The sequence below is a fragment of the Gossypium hirsutum genome, chromosome D07 (assembly GCF_007990345.1).
Source record: "Gossypium hirsutum isolate 1008001.06 chromosome D07, Gossypium_hirsutum_v2.1, whole genome shotgun sequence".
In the NCBI taxonomy this organism is placed as follows: Eukaryota; Viridiplantae; Streptophyta; class Magnoliopsida; order Malvales; family Malvaceae; genus Gossypium; species Gossypium hirsutum.
This window is the reverse complement of record NC_053443.1, coordinates 13648734-13670204: the sequence shown is the minus strand read 5'-3', so window position 1 is coordinate 13670204 and position 21471 is coordinate 13648734. Positions and strand designations below refer to the sequence as shown.

Below are 21471 nucleotides of genomic sequence, written 5' to 3'. Positions count from 1 at the left end.
TGAAACCTGTGTTGTGTCTACATTATCCGGACTTTTTCCCCTATACTCGCATCTTATATATGTTTGTACCATATCGTCAAAGTGCCTACATTTTTGGTTCTGTATGGTTTTGCGAATTTTATTTTTGTAAACTACATATTTTGAAAGGACACTGATTTAGATATGCATTCATATGGGATTACGAATGCATTTTGTGCAATTGATTCTTGAATTTAACTCAATCATTTTTAAAAAAAAATTAAATTATTGAACTAATCGTCTTTAAATAAAAAAAAATCTCAATTCAAACTCAATTTTGAGGGCTTGTAAGTAAATGGATGTAATTAAGAGGACTTGTGTAACTCAACTTTAATGTTTCAAGTCTAAAATTTTGAAAGATTACTATAACTTGAACTCAAGTCTTACCATTTAAGCAATGGGGGAGACAATACCTTAAAAAATTTGGTTGTAGCAGGTCATCCTGCTTCTTTTCGGATATAGTGTGAGAATATGCTTTCAAGTATCAGAATACAAGGGAGTGTGAAAGATAGAGAGAATTGACAATAATCACAAATACGTTGAATGATCAAAGAACTGCCAAGGGAAAATAAAAATGAACCAATTTGAACTCTATATGAAGGGAGGATCCGGAAATTTTGGTCGTTTCGCCAAAAAACAAGACATTTCTGAAGAATTAGAAGCACTTCCTGTGCACAATAGACGGTCCGGATTCATCGTACTCTGCCTTAGCAATCCACATCTGCATTCCCATCACAACCCCTAAATGTCTTTAGTACATTTATGAAGCTTGCAAGAGTGAGTGAGAAACAAGAACGTATAATAAAATTGTCAATTTGTCATTAACAGCAACTACATGCCGTCAGCATTGCAAGTTAGAAAATACCTGCTGGAAAGTACTGAGAGATGCTAAGATGGAGCCTCCAATCCAGACACTGTATTTCCTTTCAGGTGGAGCCACCACCTTAATTTTCATGCTGCTTGGGGCCAAGGCAGTAATTTCCTTGCTCATTCTGTCAGCAATTCCTGGGAACATAGTAGTTCCACCGCTGAGAACAATGTTTCCATACAAATCCTTCCTGATATCTACGTCGCACTTCATGATAGAATTGTATGTGGTTTCGTGAATGCCAGCAGCTTCCATTCCAATCATGGAAGGCTGGAAAAGGACTTCCGGGCATCGGAAACGCTCTGCACCAATGGTGATCACCTGACCATCAGGCAACTCATAGCTCTTCTCAATGCTGGAACTAGTTTTGGCAGTTTCTAGCTCTTGCTCAAAGTCAAGTGCGATATATGACAGTTTCTCTTTCATGTCCCTCACAATTTCACGCTCAGCTGTAGTTGTGAATGAATAACCACGCTCGGTCAGGATTTTCATAAGGGCATCAGTAAGGTCACGACCTGCGAGGTCTAGACGGAGGATGGCATGTGGAAGGGCATATCCTTCATAAATAGGGACAGTATGGCTCACACCATCTCCAGAGTCCAGAACAATACCTTCATAAAGTTTCGTAGAGAACAATTAGCACATGAACAATAAATAGAATTCTAACCATAATTTACAGGTGTTCGATCAGGAAGACTTTATAATCATTATGAAAATCATGAAATCAAGACAATGGGGCGAAATAGCAACCAATTTTAAGGTCACTTCAAATTTTCCCTGATCAAGCTACAAACAAACAAAAGTGTAAATTTGACTTTGAGATTGTTTAGCTCAAGTTCTATCCATAAGATCATAGTAGTGATTTGCTTACCAGTTGTACGACCACTAGCATAGAGGGATAGAACAGCCTGGATAGCAACATACATTGCTGGAGCATTGAAGGTCTCAAACATGATTTGGGTCATTTTCTCGCGATTGGCTTTCGGGTTGAGAGGCGCCTCGGTGAGAAGAATTGGGTGTTCTTCAGGAGCCACACGGAGTTCATTGTAGAAGGTATGATGCCAAATCTTTTCCATATCGTCCCAGTTGTTAACAATACCATGTTCAATAGGGTATTTAAGAGTCAGAATACCACGCTTGGACTGAGCCTCATCCCCAACATATGCATCTTTCTGTCCCATGCCAACCATCACACCAGTGTGACGTGGCCGACCCACAATGCTAGGGAAGACGGCCCTTGGAGCATCATCGCCAGCAAACCCAGCCTAGAAAATGCAAAATGAATCATTAGGGGGGAAATCATATATAAATCTAAAGACAACCTTAGAATCACACAGAAAAATATGAAGGACAGAGCATCCTAAACTAATACCTTGACCATTCCAGTTCCATTATCGCAGACAAGTGGTTGAATATCCTCACCATCTGCCATCTTGTATCACCAGCTAAAATAACATCACAACTAGATCAACATCACAACAGTAAGGGGGAAAATAGTAATCCATCACAAACATATATTACTAAAGGAAAAAAAAGAAAAGAAAAAAAGTACTATGATTAAATTAAATAAGAGAATCCTTTCATATAATCATAAATTATCACATATTTAAATCTTTTTCATTGCTAAAATAAATTAGAAGTACAAAGAGACAAAAAGTTGATTTATTGAACATTAATATAGGTGAAAAGAAATATCATGCTAGTCCAAGTCACTAGAAGCTAAAGAACCATAAATTATCCAAAGAATCCAAACAAAAAACATTAAACCGGTTAAAATGATACCGCATACATACAATTCCTACAAAATTATCACAATGCCAATAAAAATCCGTTGAAAATCAACAAAGTTCCTATACTTTCTTGGAAACCAAACAGAAGGAAAGAGAAATCACCTGAAGAAAGAAAGGAAAAGTGGAAAAGCAGAGAAGAGGATTTGAGTTGCGCGCCCTTTGGGTTCGAAAAGAAAATAAAAGTAATGAAATTTAAAACGCAGAAGGAAAATATCTTACTTGTTTTTAACCATTTTACCGGGTCCTTCGGTTGCATGCTCATTTTGGGGTGGCTAAGGAATGTTTCAACAGCTATCCGAACCGGTAGAATCGGTTTCCCATCCATCTTACCATCCTAATACATGACACCCTGCATCTCATAAAAAACACTTTTTAGGGGTTACTCAATTTTTAATTCAACAAATTAATCTCTAGAAAAAGAAAAACATTTGAATCTTGAAAGTAAGCCTTATGTTGTTCATGATTTCTTGTCCACGGTATCTTAAGCTGTGTCTATTTTATATATAAAAGAATTTTTTACACTTAATTTTCATATAAGAAAAACAAAAGTAGAAAAATTAACCCATAATTGACTTTGTGCTTTGGGAGAAAATGAACGTTATTAGTGGAGACCAAATTATTTGTAGGATTGTTGAGGTGGTTTCAAAAAGGAACTTGAATGAAGAAAATAAAGAGTATGTTTTGATGATGGAATTTTTAACTAATGAAATTTCAAATTTTTCATAAAAGTTGGATAAGTAATAAATCCCATTAAATCAATTACTCCTATTGAATTTTAGATTTATTGACCAACTCTTTTAGTTTTTTGATCGGATAATATTCTTTATTATTCTTAAAATCTCGAATGTTAAAAGAGTGGGCTCTTATCAAAAACCAAATACAAAATGAAAACGATAACTTTCTATATGGGTTGTAATCACAATTTTGAATTATAATTGCCACAGAAGTTACAATTATAATCTCACAACTTTGAATTTTGAGTACTCACGAAAAATAAAATTTATTTAAACTTTAAAAAATCATTAAATTTCAACACAGCATTATCATCTCAGAATTGTGTATTTTCGACTACCCCATAATTCTCATGTATAGAAAAAATCACAAGGATTCTACTCAAATAAGAAAGAGAGGAAAAATAATATTTTTAATAGAAAACTTAGAGTTGTACTAAAACTCTACATATTTGGTGGCACACACTGAATTTCCAACATCTAGTGTGCCACCCACCATATGTTATACAGGGCCGGTTGGGCCTTTGTGCATTTGGTACAATTATTTATGCTATTTAGTTTTAAATTAAGTTAAAACATGCACATATAATTATCCAACTCAATAACTAGTTTTTTTTATTTTCAAAATTTTAATTAATTAATTAAATTATTTTTTAATTCAATTCTAATTTCATCAAAATCATGACGCCTTTACTGCATTAGAATCTATGAGTAAATAATTTTTTTGTCATATTCAATAAAACTGTGATGACTAATTAATTTATTTTTCACTTTATACTCAATTATTTAATTACATTTAATCAAATAATAATCTAAAGAAATTAAATTACTTTCTAAGTCATCTCTGGTTCCTTTCGAGAAAATACATTTACTACGAATAGTAATTCTTGCAATTTATTTCTCATTCATCATTTTCATTCAAGTATCACAACGATTCTAATTTGCAATCTTTACAATGTTATGTTGAGCTAGTAGAGGGATCGCTCTGACATATATAATTAGAACTTAAATAATTTGTAATTAAGTTCCAACTCTTTGTTTATTAATTACAAAATTATTTAGTCATGAAGTCAATCTACTAAATGTACTATGATTAACTTCTCTATTATATACTATTACGAAAGCAACTTAGATTTAAGTTTTGTCCAATGACCTTGTCATTAGCGTGTTACTCTTATAACATATAATTAATCCATTTGGGTTAAATCTGTCCACCTAATACAATCTTATTTTATCTCATAGTCACCATTGCATCTTTCACAATGAAAAAATTATTACTAACTAATTGTAATAACGATCATTCATCCCTTAACAAATGACCCATGACCACATTCCTTTTTTCATAATCCATGCAATGTTAGTAGTAAGTTATCATTTACCCTTTAATCGAGTTATGAATTTCATTTTTGTAATTGAAGTCATGTTATACAAGAGTTACATACCCAACATACCAGCTCTTGGTTCCGAGACCAATGGAAGATAGGCTTTCAATACTATTACGAAAGCAACTTAGATTTAAGTTTTGTCCAATGACCTTGTCATTAGCGTGTTACTTTTATAACATATAATTAATCCATTTGGGTTAAATCTGTCCACCTAATACAATCTTATTTTATCTCATAGTCACCATTGCATCTTTCACAATGAAAAAATTATTACTAACTAATTGTAATAACGATCATTCATCCCTTAACAAATGACCCATGACCACATTCCTTTTTTCATAATCCATGCAATGTTAGTAGTAAGTTATCATTTACCCTTTAATCGAGTTATGAATTTCATTTTTGTAATTGAAGTCATGTTATACAAGAGTTACATACCCAACATACCAGCTCTTGGTTCCGAGACCAATGGAAGATAGGCTTTCAATATATTAAAATATATGAGTTAGGTACACATAGTTAGTCACTTACTCAAGGATCCTAGATATATTCAACTTTAATAATGTTCAATGTATTTTCAATCCAAACAACCACACACGTGTTTCTATATTTTAAGAGTCGTTCACTCTAAAACTCAAGACAATGTATTTTTTTAATTGAACTTAATAGACAACATAATAATCTTCCGAATCATTTGCTCATTTTGATTCCTCTGATTGTGAACAATTTAGATTACTTACTATATAAGTTATTTTCTTGCATCATAATCTATCCCTATGATGCAATTAGATATTAGGTAATCAAGTAATCAATATTTGTCTATTCATTTTTTTATTGCAAAAATCATTGAGGACAATAATACAAAAGATAATAACTTAACCATGAAATTTTATTTAATCTATCTATTCGAAAATTTACAAACATAATGATGAAATCACTGCCCTAAAGGCAAGTAAATAAAAAGTTAAATAATCATATATTATTTTTAAAACTATATAAAACATTCTCTAGTGATAAAAAAAAAGATGTAAAAGTAAATATAATAATCAAGTAAAAGTCAAGAAATCAACAATAATTTTCTATAAAAAAAGTAACAAAAAATTGAAGTAAGAACATAGAAAAAGATACATTAAAAATGAAGAAATTTTGATAATATTATTTAAAATGATTTTATACAATAGTTATAAATAATTTATAAAGAGTTTTTAGAGTTTTTAAAAACTAATAAATATAGATCTAGTTATCTTAAATTTAAATTTAAATTAAATAATAAAAAAGTAAGATAAATAATATATAGTTTATGATAATTTTTAAATTCAATTAAATAATTAAAAATAAAATTTTAAACAAAAATAGATATACATAGATTAATGGTATATGTTTAAATATGTTAAATTTATCAATTTAAATCTATAAAATTAATTTAAACCAATAAATTTATCTATTTATCTTAAATTTAAATTAAATAATACAAATATTAAGATAAATATTATTTATATTTATCATGATTTTTATATTATATTTTTGAATTTGAATTTAAACTTTATTTTTTAAGGATAAAAAATATTATTTAAATTAAAATTTTTATAAAATTTTAAACTAATTTTCTATTAAAAATTTAACCGACTGTAATTTTACTTTTAATTACATGTCAAGTAAAATGAATTTCCATGTGTCATTAAATTAAGCTATTCATGCAAGTATCAACATCGTTATATATGTACAGTAGTTTTTTTATCTTGTGCGGTGTATGAGTTTGGTCGTATATACAAATTAAAATATATTATATTTATTTTTTAAGAAAATATTAAAAAAATTGAAACATTTTAGAAATACTATGAGTGAGAAAGTAACAAATATAAATTTTTAATTTTTAAAATATTTATAGTTTGTATTATGATCAATTAAATATATTTTAATTATTCAAAAATAATTAAAAAATTGTAATGTTTTAGGAATATTATGATTGGATTTATTCTAAAAAATAATATAATATTTTGTATTTCATTTATTCTAAATAGATGTCTCACCTCTTAGTTTAGTGAACATTAAATAAAAATTATTAACTATTTATAAAAAAATGTTAATTGGGTTGATTTTTTTTTTAATTTTAGTAGATCTTTTTTAAAAAATTCAACAGTAATTTTACCATTTTTTAAAGTGAATAATTTATTAATATAATATTTAAATTTTATTAAAAATTTAAATTTTATTTAAAGTAAATAATTATATTAGACAATATTTATATATTGTTTTATTTTTTCATTAAACAATATTTTTTAATTTAAAAATGTGATTTAATAATATATATTTTTTAAACAAAGAATTCAAACTTAAAGATAACACTTTAATAAGAATATAAAATAAAATTTTTAAAAAAAATTATTAATTACTTTTGAAAACGTTATGTGTTGAATTCTTTTTAAAAAATTCAGTAGATATTTTCTAAAAATTAAACAGTATTTTTTTTTTACAATTTTTGGAAAATATTAATTAAAGTTTTAGAATATGTTATTAATTTGTATGTATGTTTCAATATTTTATTTTTATAATCTGTTGACAATATTTATTAATATATTTTAAAAATAAAACTGTTCTTAAACATTGGAATATTTTAACAGTATTTTTTAAATTTTAAAATCATTATTTGAAGAATTATAATTACTTGTGTAAAATCTATTTAACAAAAATTTAACTCATTATATAAATCAGTTGTTAAAATATGGTATTAGAAAATGTTTATGAAAAAAGTGTTTATAAATTTTGTAATAATAATTTTTTTAAAATTATTTTTTATAAAAATGTTTTTAAATAAGTTTGCAAATCTATTATATATATATTCAAATATTTGTAACACCCCTTACCCGTATCCAACACCGGAATAGGGTACGAGGCATTACCAAAACACATACACTTGTAAACGTATTTAACTGAGTTATAAAATTTCATCTAAATTAAAACTTTCAAAATAATTAACATGCTTCTATAACTTTTCACAATATATCCTCAAAATATTATAATCATAATAATTAGGGCCTACAAGACCCGATACATACTCATGCAATTCAATGTTTCATTTCCATTTCATTCAATTCGCAACTTCTCATGCTCACAATTTAAATCAATTCACTAGCAATTTCCATTTAATTCACGTACAATTCAATGACATTAAGTTCAACACTAATACGTATTTACCATTTAACTCAACGTTTATCGATTATACCATTCAATAACACATTTATGAAATTCTCAATTTTGCAATGAAAATATCACTTTAGCTTAAATAACAACATAATCCTTATATAAATACACTACCACTTATCCATTTACTTTAATTCATTTGGGCCCATTTGTCACTTACCATCCTTAATCAAATTACGGAATGGTTACGGAAAATTGAGTACTTCACTTTGACTTTGCCATAGTATAACTATGGTTTTACGTATGATCACTTATCACTTGTCCCTGATCAGATAAGTGTAGCTAAGGCTACCACTTATCACTTTGTCACTTGATCAGATAAGTGTAGCTAAAGCTAACACTTATCACTTTGTCACTTGATCAGATAAGTGTAGCTAAAGCTACCACTTATCACTTTGTCTCTTAATCAGATAAGTGTAGTACTTATCACTTTGTCACTTAATCAGATAAGTGTAGCTAAAGCTACCACTTATCACTTTGTCTCTTGATCAGATAAGTGTAGCACTTATCACATTGTCACTTGATCAGATAAGTGTAGCTAAAGCTACCACTTATCACTTTATCTCTTGATCAGAAGTACTCAAATCCGGTGTTCCGCTTAATTTGATCATTTGTTCGATTTTTGCCTTTTTATTTTACTCTCATTTCAACACTAAATACATTTCATCATACATTATATAATTCATGAAATTAACATTTAACCATTAAATTTCAGCCATATGAACTTACTATTTCATTATCTTTCCACACTTGTTTCTATGCACATCACACAAGATATAAGCATATCATTCAACCATAGTTGCAAGCTAGTGTATTTAAACATAACTATTTTTGGAACTAACCACACGATAAACCATTTTAATGCATAACTTATAAATTTAATGCGGCATAATCTAGCCACTACTTGGCCAAAGCCTAAGCATATACACCAAATATGTTAGCCAAATACACATATAGCATAAGCATTATAAGCATGGATGAGCACAACATTTTTTCATGTATCAGGCTTACCAATATGTGTTAATTCATAAACCATTCATGACATTATTTCATGCCAAATCATATACCGAATATACCATACACACATACTATGAAACTATTTTCACACATGAGCTTAAACCATGACCAATAATGCACAAATATAAGCATCATTTCTATTTCATCGTTTATCAATTATAATCAAGCATATGACCAATTATACACAAATCATTCATATATTTCCCAATTTTCCTCCTCCTCCTCTCCATTCCACATCCTTAATGTGTATAACACACTTAAACAACATTAGCTATAATTTCACTATTCACTCACATGTATATTCAAAGCTGTTTATCCGAGTTAGCGTCACTAAATTATTTTTATCCGGATCTACAGAGCTCAAAATTAAGATCTATTAATTTTCCCTGAAACGAGACTCACATAACTTCTTACCATAAAATTTTCAGAATTTTTGGTTCAGCCAAATAGTACAGTTTATTCTTTAAAGTTTCCCCTATTTCGCTGTCTGACAGTTCCGACCACTCTTCACTAAAAATAAATTATCTAATTGTACAGAATTTGGATGATGTTTCTGTTTATTTCCTTTCAAAATAGACTCATTAAGGATTCTAAACATATAAATTATAGCTCATAATTATTTTTATTCAATTTTTTATGATTTTCCAAAATCAGAATAGGGGAACCCCAAATCATTCTGATATTGTCTCACAAAATTTATTATATCTCATGATTTATAATTCCATTGCTTACGCCGTTTCTTCTATGAGAAACTAGATTCAATAAGATTTAATTTCATATTTTATTCACCCTCTAATTCAATTCCCACAATTTTTGGTGATTTTTCAAAGTTATACTACTGCTGATGTCCAAAACTGCTTTAGTGTAAAATGTTGATTTCCATTTTGCCCCAAATTTCAAAGTTTATACAATTCGGTCCTTTCTTAATTAACCCCTAAATTAATCTAATTTTCTCAATTAATACTTTACCTAGACATTATAAGTTGTTTCACAACTATTGAAATTCAAAATTTTCACATATAACTCTATCTTCAAACTCTTTTACTATTAGGTCCCAAACATTCACTTTCTATTCAATTCTTTCAATAAAATCAGCATATGAACAATTTAAAGCTCTAATTCCATGCTAAATCATCATATACTTCCAGCAAATATTCATAACAATTTTCAACTTCTTTCATAGAATAAAAAACTAATGAATTCAACAAGTGGGCCTAGTTGTAAAAGTCACAAAAACACCAAAATTTCAAGAAATAATCAAGAATTGAACTTACCTGCAGTAAAAATAGGAAGAATCAGCTTAAGGAAACCCTTCTATGGTGTTTTTTCTGATGAGAATGCAGAAAAATAAAGAGAAATCTAGATAATTCCACTTTGGTCCTAACTTTATTAAGTAAATTTTGCAATATTCCAATTTTGCCCTTAATTCTCCTTACTTTGTTGCTGATTTCATGCCTTTGCCATCCAGCCAAATAGACCTTGGGTCTATTTGCCTTTTAAGCCCTCTTCCTTTTATCATTTAAGCTATTTAATCTTTTCTCATAATTTTGCATTTGTTACAATTTAGTCCTTGTTGTTCAATTAATTATCGGAACTTTAAAATTTCTTAACAAAACTTTAATACTAACTTTTAACACTCCATAAATATTTATAAAAATATTTATGGCTCGATTTAAAATCTTCGAGGTCTCGATACACTGTTTTTTATTCTAATTATTTTAATATTTATTTCTAGTGCACTATTCACTATTTCAAAAATTTTCCTAACTTCACATTTAACTTATACTCACTAAATTAATAATATTTTCTACTCATTTGTCGAATTTGGTGATCTCGAATCACCGTTCCGACACCTCCGAAAATTCAGGCCATTATATTTTTTTTTCTCGCCGGATTTGTCGCCCAAAAACCACTGTTCCATCTAGACCAAAAATCGGGCTGTTACAATATTTTCTTAAATTACCGTAAAAATTATTGGTTTTTAATAAAATTTGTATACATTTTGCTTCAAAAATAATTGGTATACTTAAAAATTATTTTAATAAATTTGTATACTAAAAAATGATCTTTTTAAATATCACAGTACTATAACAATAGTATTCTTTTAGTATGATATTTTTGTATACATCTTTAAAAAAATTATTTAAATAAGGGGGAGAGTTGTATACATTTTGTATACACCACTGTTTTTGTGTTATTTCAATTTGACAAAAAAAATTAGAATCAAGCATATTTATTTAAATAAGTGAATATGAATCTTGTGACTAAAATAAATAATTTATATATAACCATTAATTTAAGAAATAGTCATGTAATGATGACAATATGTGTTTTCTTTATAGTAAATAGAAAATACGTGCCTAAAAAACTAATGTATGGGGATAGAGGCCTACTCATGCAGTAAATTATGAACATGATCTTTTTCTAGCAGTTTTGTAACATACTGTGAGAGGAACTAATTGATTTAACTTCTTTATTGTTGTCTTAGCCAAACAATCAACTACTTTATTATTTTTCTCAAACCATGCCTAAATTTCACTTTCCAGCCCTTAGTGAACCATTCATGTATTAATTGGATTTCTGCAATGTTATTAATTGATACGAATCCATTTCGATTCTTCGAATAGTATCTATTAACATTGCATTATCACAATTAACCCCTACCTGGGTGAATCCCTTTGACCAAACCAACTTCAAGCCTTCAACAATCTGTTTGTCTTAAACTTACTCATAAAATTAATTATTCTAAATTTATAAATAATATATCTTTGAATAATATTATTTAAAAAATCCAAATATTTAATAATTTTATAAAATTAAATTTTGATCCATTAATATCCATTGTTTTTAATTGTTAAAATTTTATTAATTTTTTAAAACTCGTGCATAGCAGAGTGTGAAAATTAAGTATTTTAAATTTAAATTTATGAATTATTAATATTATTCAAATAATATATTATTATTTTAAAATTATATCATATTTTTAAATATAAAAAATAGAGGTAAATAACACAACTGTCATATGTCATCACAATATTATGTCATTGTCAGTAAATTAAACCTCTATGTCACAATGAGATTTAAGATCTTGTAAATATATATATATATAGAGAGAGAGAGAGAGATTAGGTTAGATGATCTGGAGTGAGATTTTCATGTAAAATAGAAACAAATCTTAAGTGGGAGAGCTCATTGCGTGACAAGTGGCAGGTCTTATTAATTGATATGTCAACCATTTATAATACTAAAATATTAATTAAGATCCACCATTTAAGTTTCAAATAAATTATATTAGTTATATTATTTTTCCTTTTACATTATTATAAATAAATATATCATTTTAATTTGTAGGTTTTATTATTTGGTGTCGCGTTTTATTTTTTTTCATATGTTATCTTTTTTTTGTTATTTTTATAAAATTTTGAATTCTCACATAATGAAAACCATTCTAATATCAACTATATATATATGAATTAATATATTATTGGTATCTAAGTTTAATTTTAATGTTTAACTTAATATTTGATTTTTTTCTATTCTAATTTGATATTTCAGTTTGGCTTAAATAATTGTTTTGGTACTATGGTACTTAAATTTTTCAATTTAATATTTAAGGTTTTTTTGGTCTAATTTAGTATCTGAATTTTTTTTTCATTTATCTCAATTAAGTATTTATGTTTTTTTATCAAAATACATGTGCCAAAGGTCACATAGTGTCATTTGGTTTAGGTACCAAATTGAACTTTAAAGCTAAACTCAAGTACCAAATTAAGATAAAAACACTAAAATATCAAATTAAATATTAAAACTAAACTCAAAAACCAAAAGATACATTTGTGTTTTAATTTCTTAATCAAAATGTTGAAAAAATTCAGAAATCTCATGAAAATTGAAAGTAATTTAATCAATATATACAATACAACTAACTCGTCCTTGGTAGACATAAAAACCCCAGTTATTGATATAGTACTTATCTCATGAAACAAAGCCCTACCAACGCCGATTGGGTGTTGGAGAAAAACATGAATTGATGGGGAGAAAATAAACAAAGAGAAGGAAGATGATGGGGGACATGATGGTCGAAGATGGGAAGCAAAATCATTAAGCATGACTCTATGGACTATGGAGAGCATGAGATTTGCAATTATGTGCCATCACACCCTTTTTTTTAATTACTATTTTCACTTTTCCCTATATTACCTCACTTTAATTTTCTATTTTTATTTTATTATCAAACTCTCTTTTTCTATAATTACTTTATAATCTTTTCCCCTGTTTTTATTTATTTTATTTAAGGATACTTGCTAAAATTAATTTATTGTTTATAATAATTAATTAATTTTTACATTTAATGTAGTAAATGATAATTAATAATCAATTAACACGCATTTTAAGATCAATCCCTAATTATGGTAAAAGTATCATGGAGGCCCTATAATAAAAATTTAATTGCATTTTATCCCTCTACTAAAAAGAATGGGCAAACAAATCTTTGTATGGTCATTCTATTAAAAATTTTATAAATTTCTATTGTTAAAAAACTTGTTATTGTACACCAACATGAGATACACGTGACATGCCATGTGCCACTGTTTGACTATTTCATCACCAATTTTTAACAATAAAAATAGATGAAAATTTTAAATTGAGAGAAAAAAATGCCATATGCTTTATTTACAATGTTGTTTAATTGTATTTTGGATGGTTAATTAATTATATTAATGCTTTGCTGTAAATCGATAAATGCCATATTTTAAATTGTTTTTACATTAAAAAAAAGAAAATAAATTCCGGAAATATGGAAAAGGAATGTAGTAAATCAAAAGGTGAAAATAAATAAATAAATAAATAGATGTGGGAAGTTTGGAAGCCCTTTTCTATCTTTTCGTGATGCGGTGAAATCCAAGCAATCCAATCTGGTCCCCACTGCCGTCGTGATTTTATCATTTCTTAGACGAGAAATTAGTAAATATATTTGTTGATTATGAAGTTTAAATATTTGAATTGCACTTTAAAAAATTACATTCACTTTTGTATTTTTCATTTCAACAAAATATATAACATGATGATATCATAACATTGCCAAAATGGCAATGCTTACCACTACTACAATACTACTCCATAATTAATCTCTTCTATAAAATATTGATTTTTGTGATAATATTGTATAAATATCTATACTATTTATTGATATCACAGTATCAATTCAATTAAGAAAATTTTAAAAATATTCTTTCGTAATTAAAATAAACCATATTATTTGAGGATTTTTTTAGTCTTTTTATTTTTAAGAAAACTATTAAAAATTTTAATGTGATAGGATTTAAACCCGGATTATTTACATTATGCATACTTTGTTATCTGTTGGGTCCCAACTCAAATTTTAAATTACCAAAAAACTTTTATTTTAACAAATCAATAAGTATTAATTTAAGGATAGCCTTGTCTTTTTATATAAAATCTAGAAAAAAAATCATGCTTATGATAGGATTTAAACCTAAAACATTAGACATATAATCTCCTAATTTGACCATTTCAACTAAAGTAATATTTGGTTTTTACATCAATTCTTAATAAATATAGTATATAATAATTTTTACCCATATTATGGCTATGTCATAATCTTATTAATAATGTCATCGATTAATTTAGTGTCATAAGCCAGCTCGATACCAATTCAAGAAAAATAGCAATGCCATAATAAACAATTGAAATGTATTTATTTAAATTTTTTTTTACTTACTATTTAATCTATATTTTTATTTTAATTTCAAAATATTGCATTTGTATTATTATTAATTTGAAATTTTACATTTGTTTATTAATGTATACATGCGTGGTTATAGAATTCTAGTATATATTAGTTGAAAAATCAAAATATAAATCAAATCTTAGTGCGTAGCATATCCAGTTTCCAGTGCAGGAATCCTAAGCCTAAAATCAAAAGCATTCCTTCCAATGTATTGCAATGGGACCCATGTGAAAACATGCACTGCAGCTTTCTGTTCTATTGGAAAATATGTGGGGGAACAAAAAAGGCCTTGAATTTATTAAATACCATACCTGGATCTGGGTCTCTATGCTTTTGCAGTATCATTTCACATTCTTGAATATTGTTTCACTTCTCTACCATATTTTACCATATCTAGTCCTCTTTGGAGAGGCGATGCTAAAACTCTGGTTTGTATGTGACCTTAACTCATATCCTCATAATATCCCATATATATGTGTGTGTGTGTGTTTGACTTTGGGTTTCTCCATTTGTATCTCTGATCTATGTATAATATTGTGAAACAGATTTATGTTGTAATTGGGATCTCCTACATATATACATAGTATCATGCTCTTGCTGTATCTTATAATTATGAGCTTCAATAGTTCAATTATGAATCGTGATATGAGGCCAGGCCATTAAGAAAGCAAAGTAAAAAAAAAAAATGAATGGCAATGATATTGCTCGAGAAATATATATATATATATTTTCCAGGTTTGCTTTGACAATCATTTAGAACCCCCATTGATCCCTGGCAACCCTTCTTGTAAGAGATCCAAAAAACCAGCAACCAATGTCCAAGGAGTGGAGCACAACATGGGGTACATGGCTTAAAACCAGACACCCCAACAATGTCTCCTTTCGGACATGAAAAATTATTATTATAACATTTTCTTTTACTTATAAAACAAACAACAACGAAAATTCATGGAAATATAATAATAAAAACACATTTGGATACTGATATCAAATGGCATATCTCTCCTTTGAGTCCATGTAGTAAACCACGTGGTTTGATGCATCAAAGAGGAAAAAAGCGATCGAGTAAACGAGATTTGTTTTGTATATAGTTAGTTAATGGGTGACGCTAGCTTTTAGTAAGAGTAAAAGTGATTTCACCCTCTCAAGAAAAATAAATAATAATAATAACAGGTAAGCTAGAAAGAGACTTTTTATTTATTATATATAAAGATATAGAGATAGGATGTGAAAGAGAAAGATTTGTGTGGGTGTGATTATATGGTGCTGCATTGGATCCTTCACCAAAGAGTGTTTTCAAAGCCTATATCTGTTTTGCTTTCTTCATCACAAACATCTTGAGAGAGAGAGAGAAAGAGCTAAATTCCAAAGAAACAATCAAGAAAGATGGTGATGTGATGAAGTAGCGCCCCTTCCCATCTTTTCTTTCTTCCTTCTCTTCCAGGCTTTTCATGCCTTGGGTTTTAGGGTAACTACCTAGTACTTCTTGTCTTTTTCAATGCAGATGATCATCTCTCTTTCTGATCTCGATCCTAGAGCTCATTTTTCTTGATTAGACTTGAAGATTTTTTTTTTTTTGGGAGAGGGGGGGGGGCTTGGTTTCTTCATGTACGGGAGCTAAATTCATGGGTGTGTCGAATTCAGAGATGTTTCTCACTGAGAAAGATCTAAGCAGTAGCATGGAAATCGGTTTCTTGGTTAGACGACGCACTCCTTTAGTGTTACAACAAGGAGATGAATGTCAAATTACGACTTTCCAAGACGATGACGATGACCCTCAGCAGCAAAAAGAAGAAAGACTAGGACAAGATCAACAACAAGACAAATGCAAGACGTTGAAGATGGCTCCTTTGGAGTTAAAATTGCCATCTCCAAAGGTTGATGATGAGGAAGATCGAAACAACAATGGGTTCAAGACTCCAACTTCTTCGGACCATAAAATTCCTGTCATCCTCAAGTGCCCACCTGCACCAAGAAAACCAAAATCTCTCCCCATTTCACCCAAACGAAAAGCCTTTGGCCGTCGAATCCTGCTTGATTTTACTAAAGAGATAGAGTCTTTATTTCCTCCGGCTCTTCTTGCAGATCTAGGGAACAAGATTAAGAAAGTCAGACAAGGAAGTGACTTCAACTGATGTTATAATATATATATAGATATTATGTATTTCTGTGAAGAATTTAGACTCATGTTTCTTTTTCTCTCTTCATCAATGCTATATTCAGCTTCAATATTTCAACGCATTAGCTTCTGTTAATTTATGTTCCTCCCCCCCCCATGTTTTTGGGTGTTTTTAACAGAACCCAGATCTAAAAAACATAAAGATTCATCAAGTTGAAGTAGAAAATCATCATGGGTTTGAGCTTTGGATTCTTGGGGGTTCCTTTTTTGTCTGCTTTCCCCATAGACTTTGGGTTCTCTATGTCAAAGCTTTTGAATGGAGTGAAAATGGAGTCTTCTTTTGTGATAGAATGTGGCATTGACTCTTTTTTGAGTTGAGAAAATGGGGTTGCCATTGACTTTCCCAAGAGAAGCAAACATACTCTTGTTTTTACCAGTTGGGTGAGCAAACCCAAGTGGGATATTCTCTCTGATCACAAATTATCCTGGCAGTAAATAATAGATGCTTTCCCTAACTTCAAGGAAGTTTATTTCCCTTCTAAGCATAAAAATAAATAAAACACAGTATACATTGTGATCCAAAGAATAATATAAATATATTTAAATAATAAAGAAAATATTAAAATTGATATAAATATATGTTCGCTCTTAGTTAATAAAGAACTGAAAATGATAGTTCATGTTTTGCTTTATGACAATACATGATCACCATCTCGTTTTCAACAATAAAAAGGTACATTCCCGAAAGGAAGTAATTTCTTGGAATTGCAACAGATCTACTTTCATGTTAATTTTTATTGAGCTTAATGATTCATGCTATATTATTACTATATATTTGACATTTTGGACTTCATATATACATGTTGGTATTCGATACACATAAGAATTTATAAAATGGGGCATTTGGGTTTTCTTTAGTTTTTCAAAATGTATCAGTACTACTTCTTCAGAAAAAAAAAGGAAAAGATGAAGAGGGTACCGTTCTGTGAGATTTGGTACAAGCAAAGCCTGCAAGCTAAGGGGTTGTTAATACAGTAACATTCTTACAGGACATACGAAGCTATGTATATTCCCCCACTGGAGTATTGGAAAAATGAATACAAAGTAAAAAATAGCCAGCCATACTCATCACCTTCCTGGAAACAACCTGATAATAATGATTAAAAGGGATAGTATATTACTGCGTGCTACTGCTAGCTTTTTTGTCGTAGGGTTTTCAATTCCTGACAGATAATCTGTCAGAAATTGTGTCCCCTGCAAGCTATGAATGAATGGACCTTGGAATATTGTCTAATTAGCTCAATACTTAGCCCAAAACAGGACATTAGCTAACCAAAGCTAGATCATCAGCTAAATACTTCATGGCTAGCCCATGTAACCCATCCCTAGTTGATTCTCACAATGGTTAGCCAACTTGTGGGTTTGCCCCAATGATAAAAGCCGAAATTGAATTTGGGACCCTTGCATATTAATGACATGGTCTGATGACATTGCAGATACAATGAAAACAGCACTTAATTGGGTTCCTTGAGACCCATATCTTGTGGGTCTTAAAACTTGAAAACTTGGGCCGACACTGCTGTTTTTGTGGACCAAGGGGAAAAAGGTACATACATGATTGAGATTTGGACAATCAAAGACTTTAAGTATGTGCTTTGTTATTGCCATCCACCAAGGCAAAAGTTGACCACTTGGCCCCTTACCCTTCCACTTCCTTGGATCCTCCTTTGTATGAATTCCTTGTATGACCAAATTAGTCTTAATATTTTTGCACCCAATTGACAAATAAAACTTATATGAACTCGTGATTTTAACGTATACCGATAAATTTTGCTCCGTTTGCTGGTCACAAAGTTTCAAGTTTACAACATTTATAATCAATGGCAAGCATCTTACAGTGATGAAGAACATAGTTAAATGCAAGTTGGGTATATTAAGTAAAATTTCAAGGACAAACATCTGAACTGCCCGTGGAGCCTTTATCTTCTGATTACAATTTTTATTTTATTCAAAGTACATAATGATTTTGTTTTTGTTTTCCTTTGCAAAGCAAAGTGAAAGAATGCTTCCAAATGACAAGACTCTTTTACTCATTTTATTTCCTTTCTTTGACTATCTTCAGCTTGTTTTTACTCTTGTCCTTTCACCCTATCTCTCTCTCTGACATGTAACGAATGTTGTTCTTCAAAGTCCATATATATGAACATCTATAACCAGTTCACTTTACTTGCTTTAATTTGGTTATTAATCTATAGTTTTTAGGGTTTTTCTTTTCTTGGTTCATATATCTCATATCTACTTTTAGTAAAGATCAATCAAGTCACACTCACAAAGTACTTCAGCAGAGACATGGCTCATCAGGTAATGCTTGTCTTCTCTCTGGTTATTCTCTCATGGGTTGTCTCTTATAGTTGTGGGGTGTCTATTTTTCTTCTTTAAATTCCTCTATCATATTAATGTGTGTGTGTCTACTTGCTGTTTGTCATATTGTTGATGTTAGTACAGTTATATGATAAGTTGGTTTTTTATTTGATAGCAGGAAGAAGGTTGGCCCCTGGGATTGCAGCCCCTGAATGTGAGAGTTGGGTTGCCTGGAAGAAACCATGATTACTCAGGATCAATATCATTCAACACTATACTCACTGGTTCCCCAACTTCCTCCACAGATTCCTCTTCAGATTTAGACACAGAGGTCAGTGAGTGACTCAGTCTCACTGGAAAAACTAGACATATTTTGGTTGTAATTTTGCTTAGATTTGTACAATTTCAGTGGTCTTGTCTTGGGTTTTTGTTTTTGCTTTACCACTGTAGCCTTTTTGGTTTTTTCTTGCACAAACATACTTGCACCGGAGAAATGCATTTCTTTTTGTTGATTTTTCTTGTCTTCTGTTGTAGGGTAGTAAACTAATACCCAATTTGCAACAACATTGAGTAGTGCTATTAGATGATTTCTTTATTTGGTAGGGCAGTAAAATCTCCCCTTTCTCTTGCTCCATTGAACAAACTGTTTTTGACAAATTTGCTAAAAGTAAACGGAGTGGGTTCTTAAGAGGTAGCATCAAACAAGTTTGGGATTCAAGTCCTAGCATTGGTAGTACCCCTTTTCTCTATCCGAGCTCTGCGGTTGGGGTTGTCATGTGGAGCCTGATTTGGTGCTTTCTGTCATAGTTTTAAGAGTGAAGTGCTGCTATTAGGTGTTTTTGTTTCATAGGTGAGGTCTTAAGCTACCGGCACTTAATAATTGCAATCAGCAGTAGCCGGCATTGACTTTATCTGTAATGTGCTGGTGCTGGTGATTACACATTAATCATGTCAACTCACTCATTTATACTGCTGCTGCTGGTGATTACATATTAATCATTTATCTGATGAAGCACATAATTTGACCAAAATGTGATGAGATTTTATGTAAAGAAGTGAAAATTTATTTTCATGGTAATGATACATTTGGCTAGTTGTTTATTTCACGATATTTGGTGTAATTATTTGAAGAAGGGTCCTAAGAATACCGCGTATAAAGCAACTTGCTTCTAGTGATTTCTGCAGGTGGATTTGTAAGTTGATTTGTACATTGTTTTACCGATATCTCTTGTTTGCTTGATTGTCAGTCAACTGGTTCCTTTTTCCATGATAAGAGCATTACGCTTGGGAGCCTAATCGGGGTTTCTAGCATCTGGGAACTCTCGAAAAGATCCATAAGAGGAAGGAAAGCTGAAGCAACAAGAGAAAAACGAAACAACAGATCAAAAGTTTGGCTGTTTTCATTATGTTCAAGGGATAATACCGATGCTGAGAATGTTAATAATGCAAACAATGCTCCATCACTCGGCCACTTCCTCGCGGTGGAAAGAAGAGCAGCCAGTGGATATAGAAGGAACCACAGTCCTACAGTCAATGGACCTGACGAACTTGCCCTGCAGGCTCAACCCAATATAGAATCAAACTCCCTATTCATTAATGGCTGCATCGCTCCTCCTCGAACAAGTTCATGCCATGTTGCAGATGCTGAGACTCAAAAGAAGGGCCGACTAGATAATGATGGTAACAGTAATGGAGTTCCAGTTCTGCTTTCATGCATGTGTGGACAACCCTGAACCCTTCCCTCTATTTATGCCTTTGCATCTCATTATTTCTGATGATTCAATTTGGTATGCTTTAGGGGTTAGGGAGGACTAAGCTTTATTCTCTTTGTCATATATTACTGTTTGTTTTTCCTTTTTCTTCGGTTTTTAAAGCTAAACTGAATCAATCTTTTCATGAAGCTCCTTTTCCTACAAACTCTTTAGGTTTTTTATATAGTAATATTAAATACTTTTTCGATGCTTGAATGTAACCATGGGCCATCACCATCAAGCATAACAAACAAGTAGGTACATGGTTCGTGTCCTATATATTAAAAAGAACAAAACAAAAAACAAAAGCATTTGTTATTATATAAAAAGCTAAAAAGGCAAAGGCCAACTAAAAATGGAGCCTTTGGCCCTTGCTCTAAGTTTTGATGTCCCGCCCCCCCTCCCCCCATTGATTTGCCTTTCCTTTCACTCATTGGCCCTACTATACTCCAACTATCTACTTCAAATCTTCTTCCAC

At 30.1% G+C, this 21471-nt stretch overlaps 3 protein-coding genes across 5 annotated transcripts; 2 read left to right on the top strand and 1 right to left on the bottom strand.

The window, feature by feature from the left end:
- Positions 1 to 432: 432 nt before the first annotated feature.
- Positions 433 to 2870, bottom strand: LOC107921340 (actin-like). Of its 2 annotated transcripts, none has more exons than XM_016851213.2 (5): positions 2779 to 2870; positions 2259 to 2331; positions 1758 to 2151; positions 884 to 1497; positions 433 to 739 (listed from the first exon to the last, which is right to left on the bottom strand). In XM_016851213.2, exons 2-5 carry the CDS (start codon positions 2316 to 2318, stop codon positions 674 to 676), a joined length of 1134 nt encoding a protein of 377 aa, XP_016706702.1. In that variant the 5' UTR covers positions 2319 to 2331; positions 2779 to 2870; the 3' UTR covers positions 433 to 673. The 2 variants fall into 2 exon arrangements, with proteins under 2 accessions (XP_016706702.1, XP_016706703.1); XM_016851214.2 differs by having other exon boundaries at positions 2259 to 2348; positions 2779 to 2839.
- A 13074-nt stretch (positions 2871 to 15944) lies between these two features.
- On the top strand, positions 15945 to 16993 carry LOC107921117 (cyclin-dependent protein kinase inhibitor SMR3). Its single transcript, XM_016850986.2, has one exon. The coding sequence runs from the start codon at positions 16388 to 16390 to the stop codon at positions 16895 to 16897; it is 510 nt and encodes a 169-aa protein (XP_016706475.1). The 5' UTR covers positions 15945 to 16387; the 3' UTR covers positions 16898 to 16993.
- Positions 16994 to 18680: 1687 nt separating this feature from the next.
- On the top strand, positions 18681 to 21136 carry LOC107922361 (uncharacterized protein At3g17950). 2 transcript variants are annotated; one of them, XM_016852358.2, is made up of 3 exons: positions 18681 to 19242; positions 19421 to 19573; positions 20490 to 21136. In XM_016852358.2, exons 1-3 carry the CDS (start codon positions 19231 to 19233, stop codon positions 20973 to 20975), a joined length of 651 nt encoding a protein of 216 aa, XP_016707847.1. In that variant the 5' UTR covers positions 18681 to 19230; the 3' UTR covers positions 20976 to 21136. The 2 variants fall into 2 exon arrangements, with proteins under 2 accessions (XP_016707847.1, XP_016707846.1); XM_016852357.2 differs by having other exon boundaries at positions 18740 to 19242; positions 19418 to 19573.
- Positions 21137 to 21471: the final 335 nt, after the last annotated feature.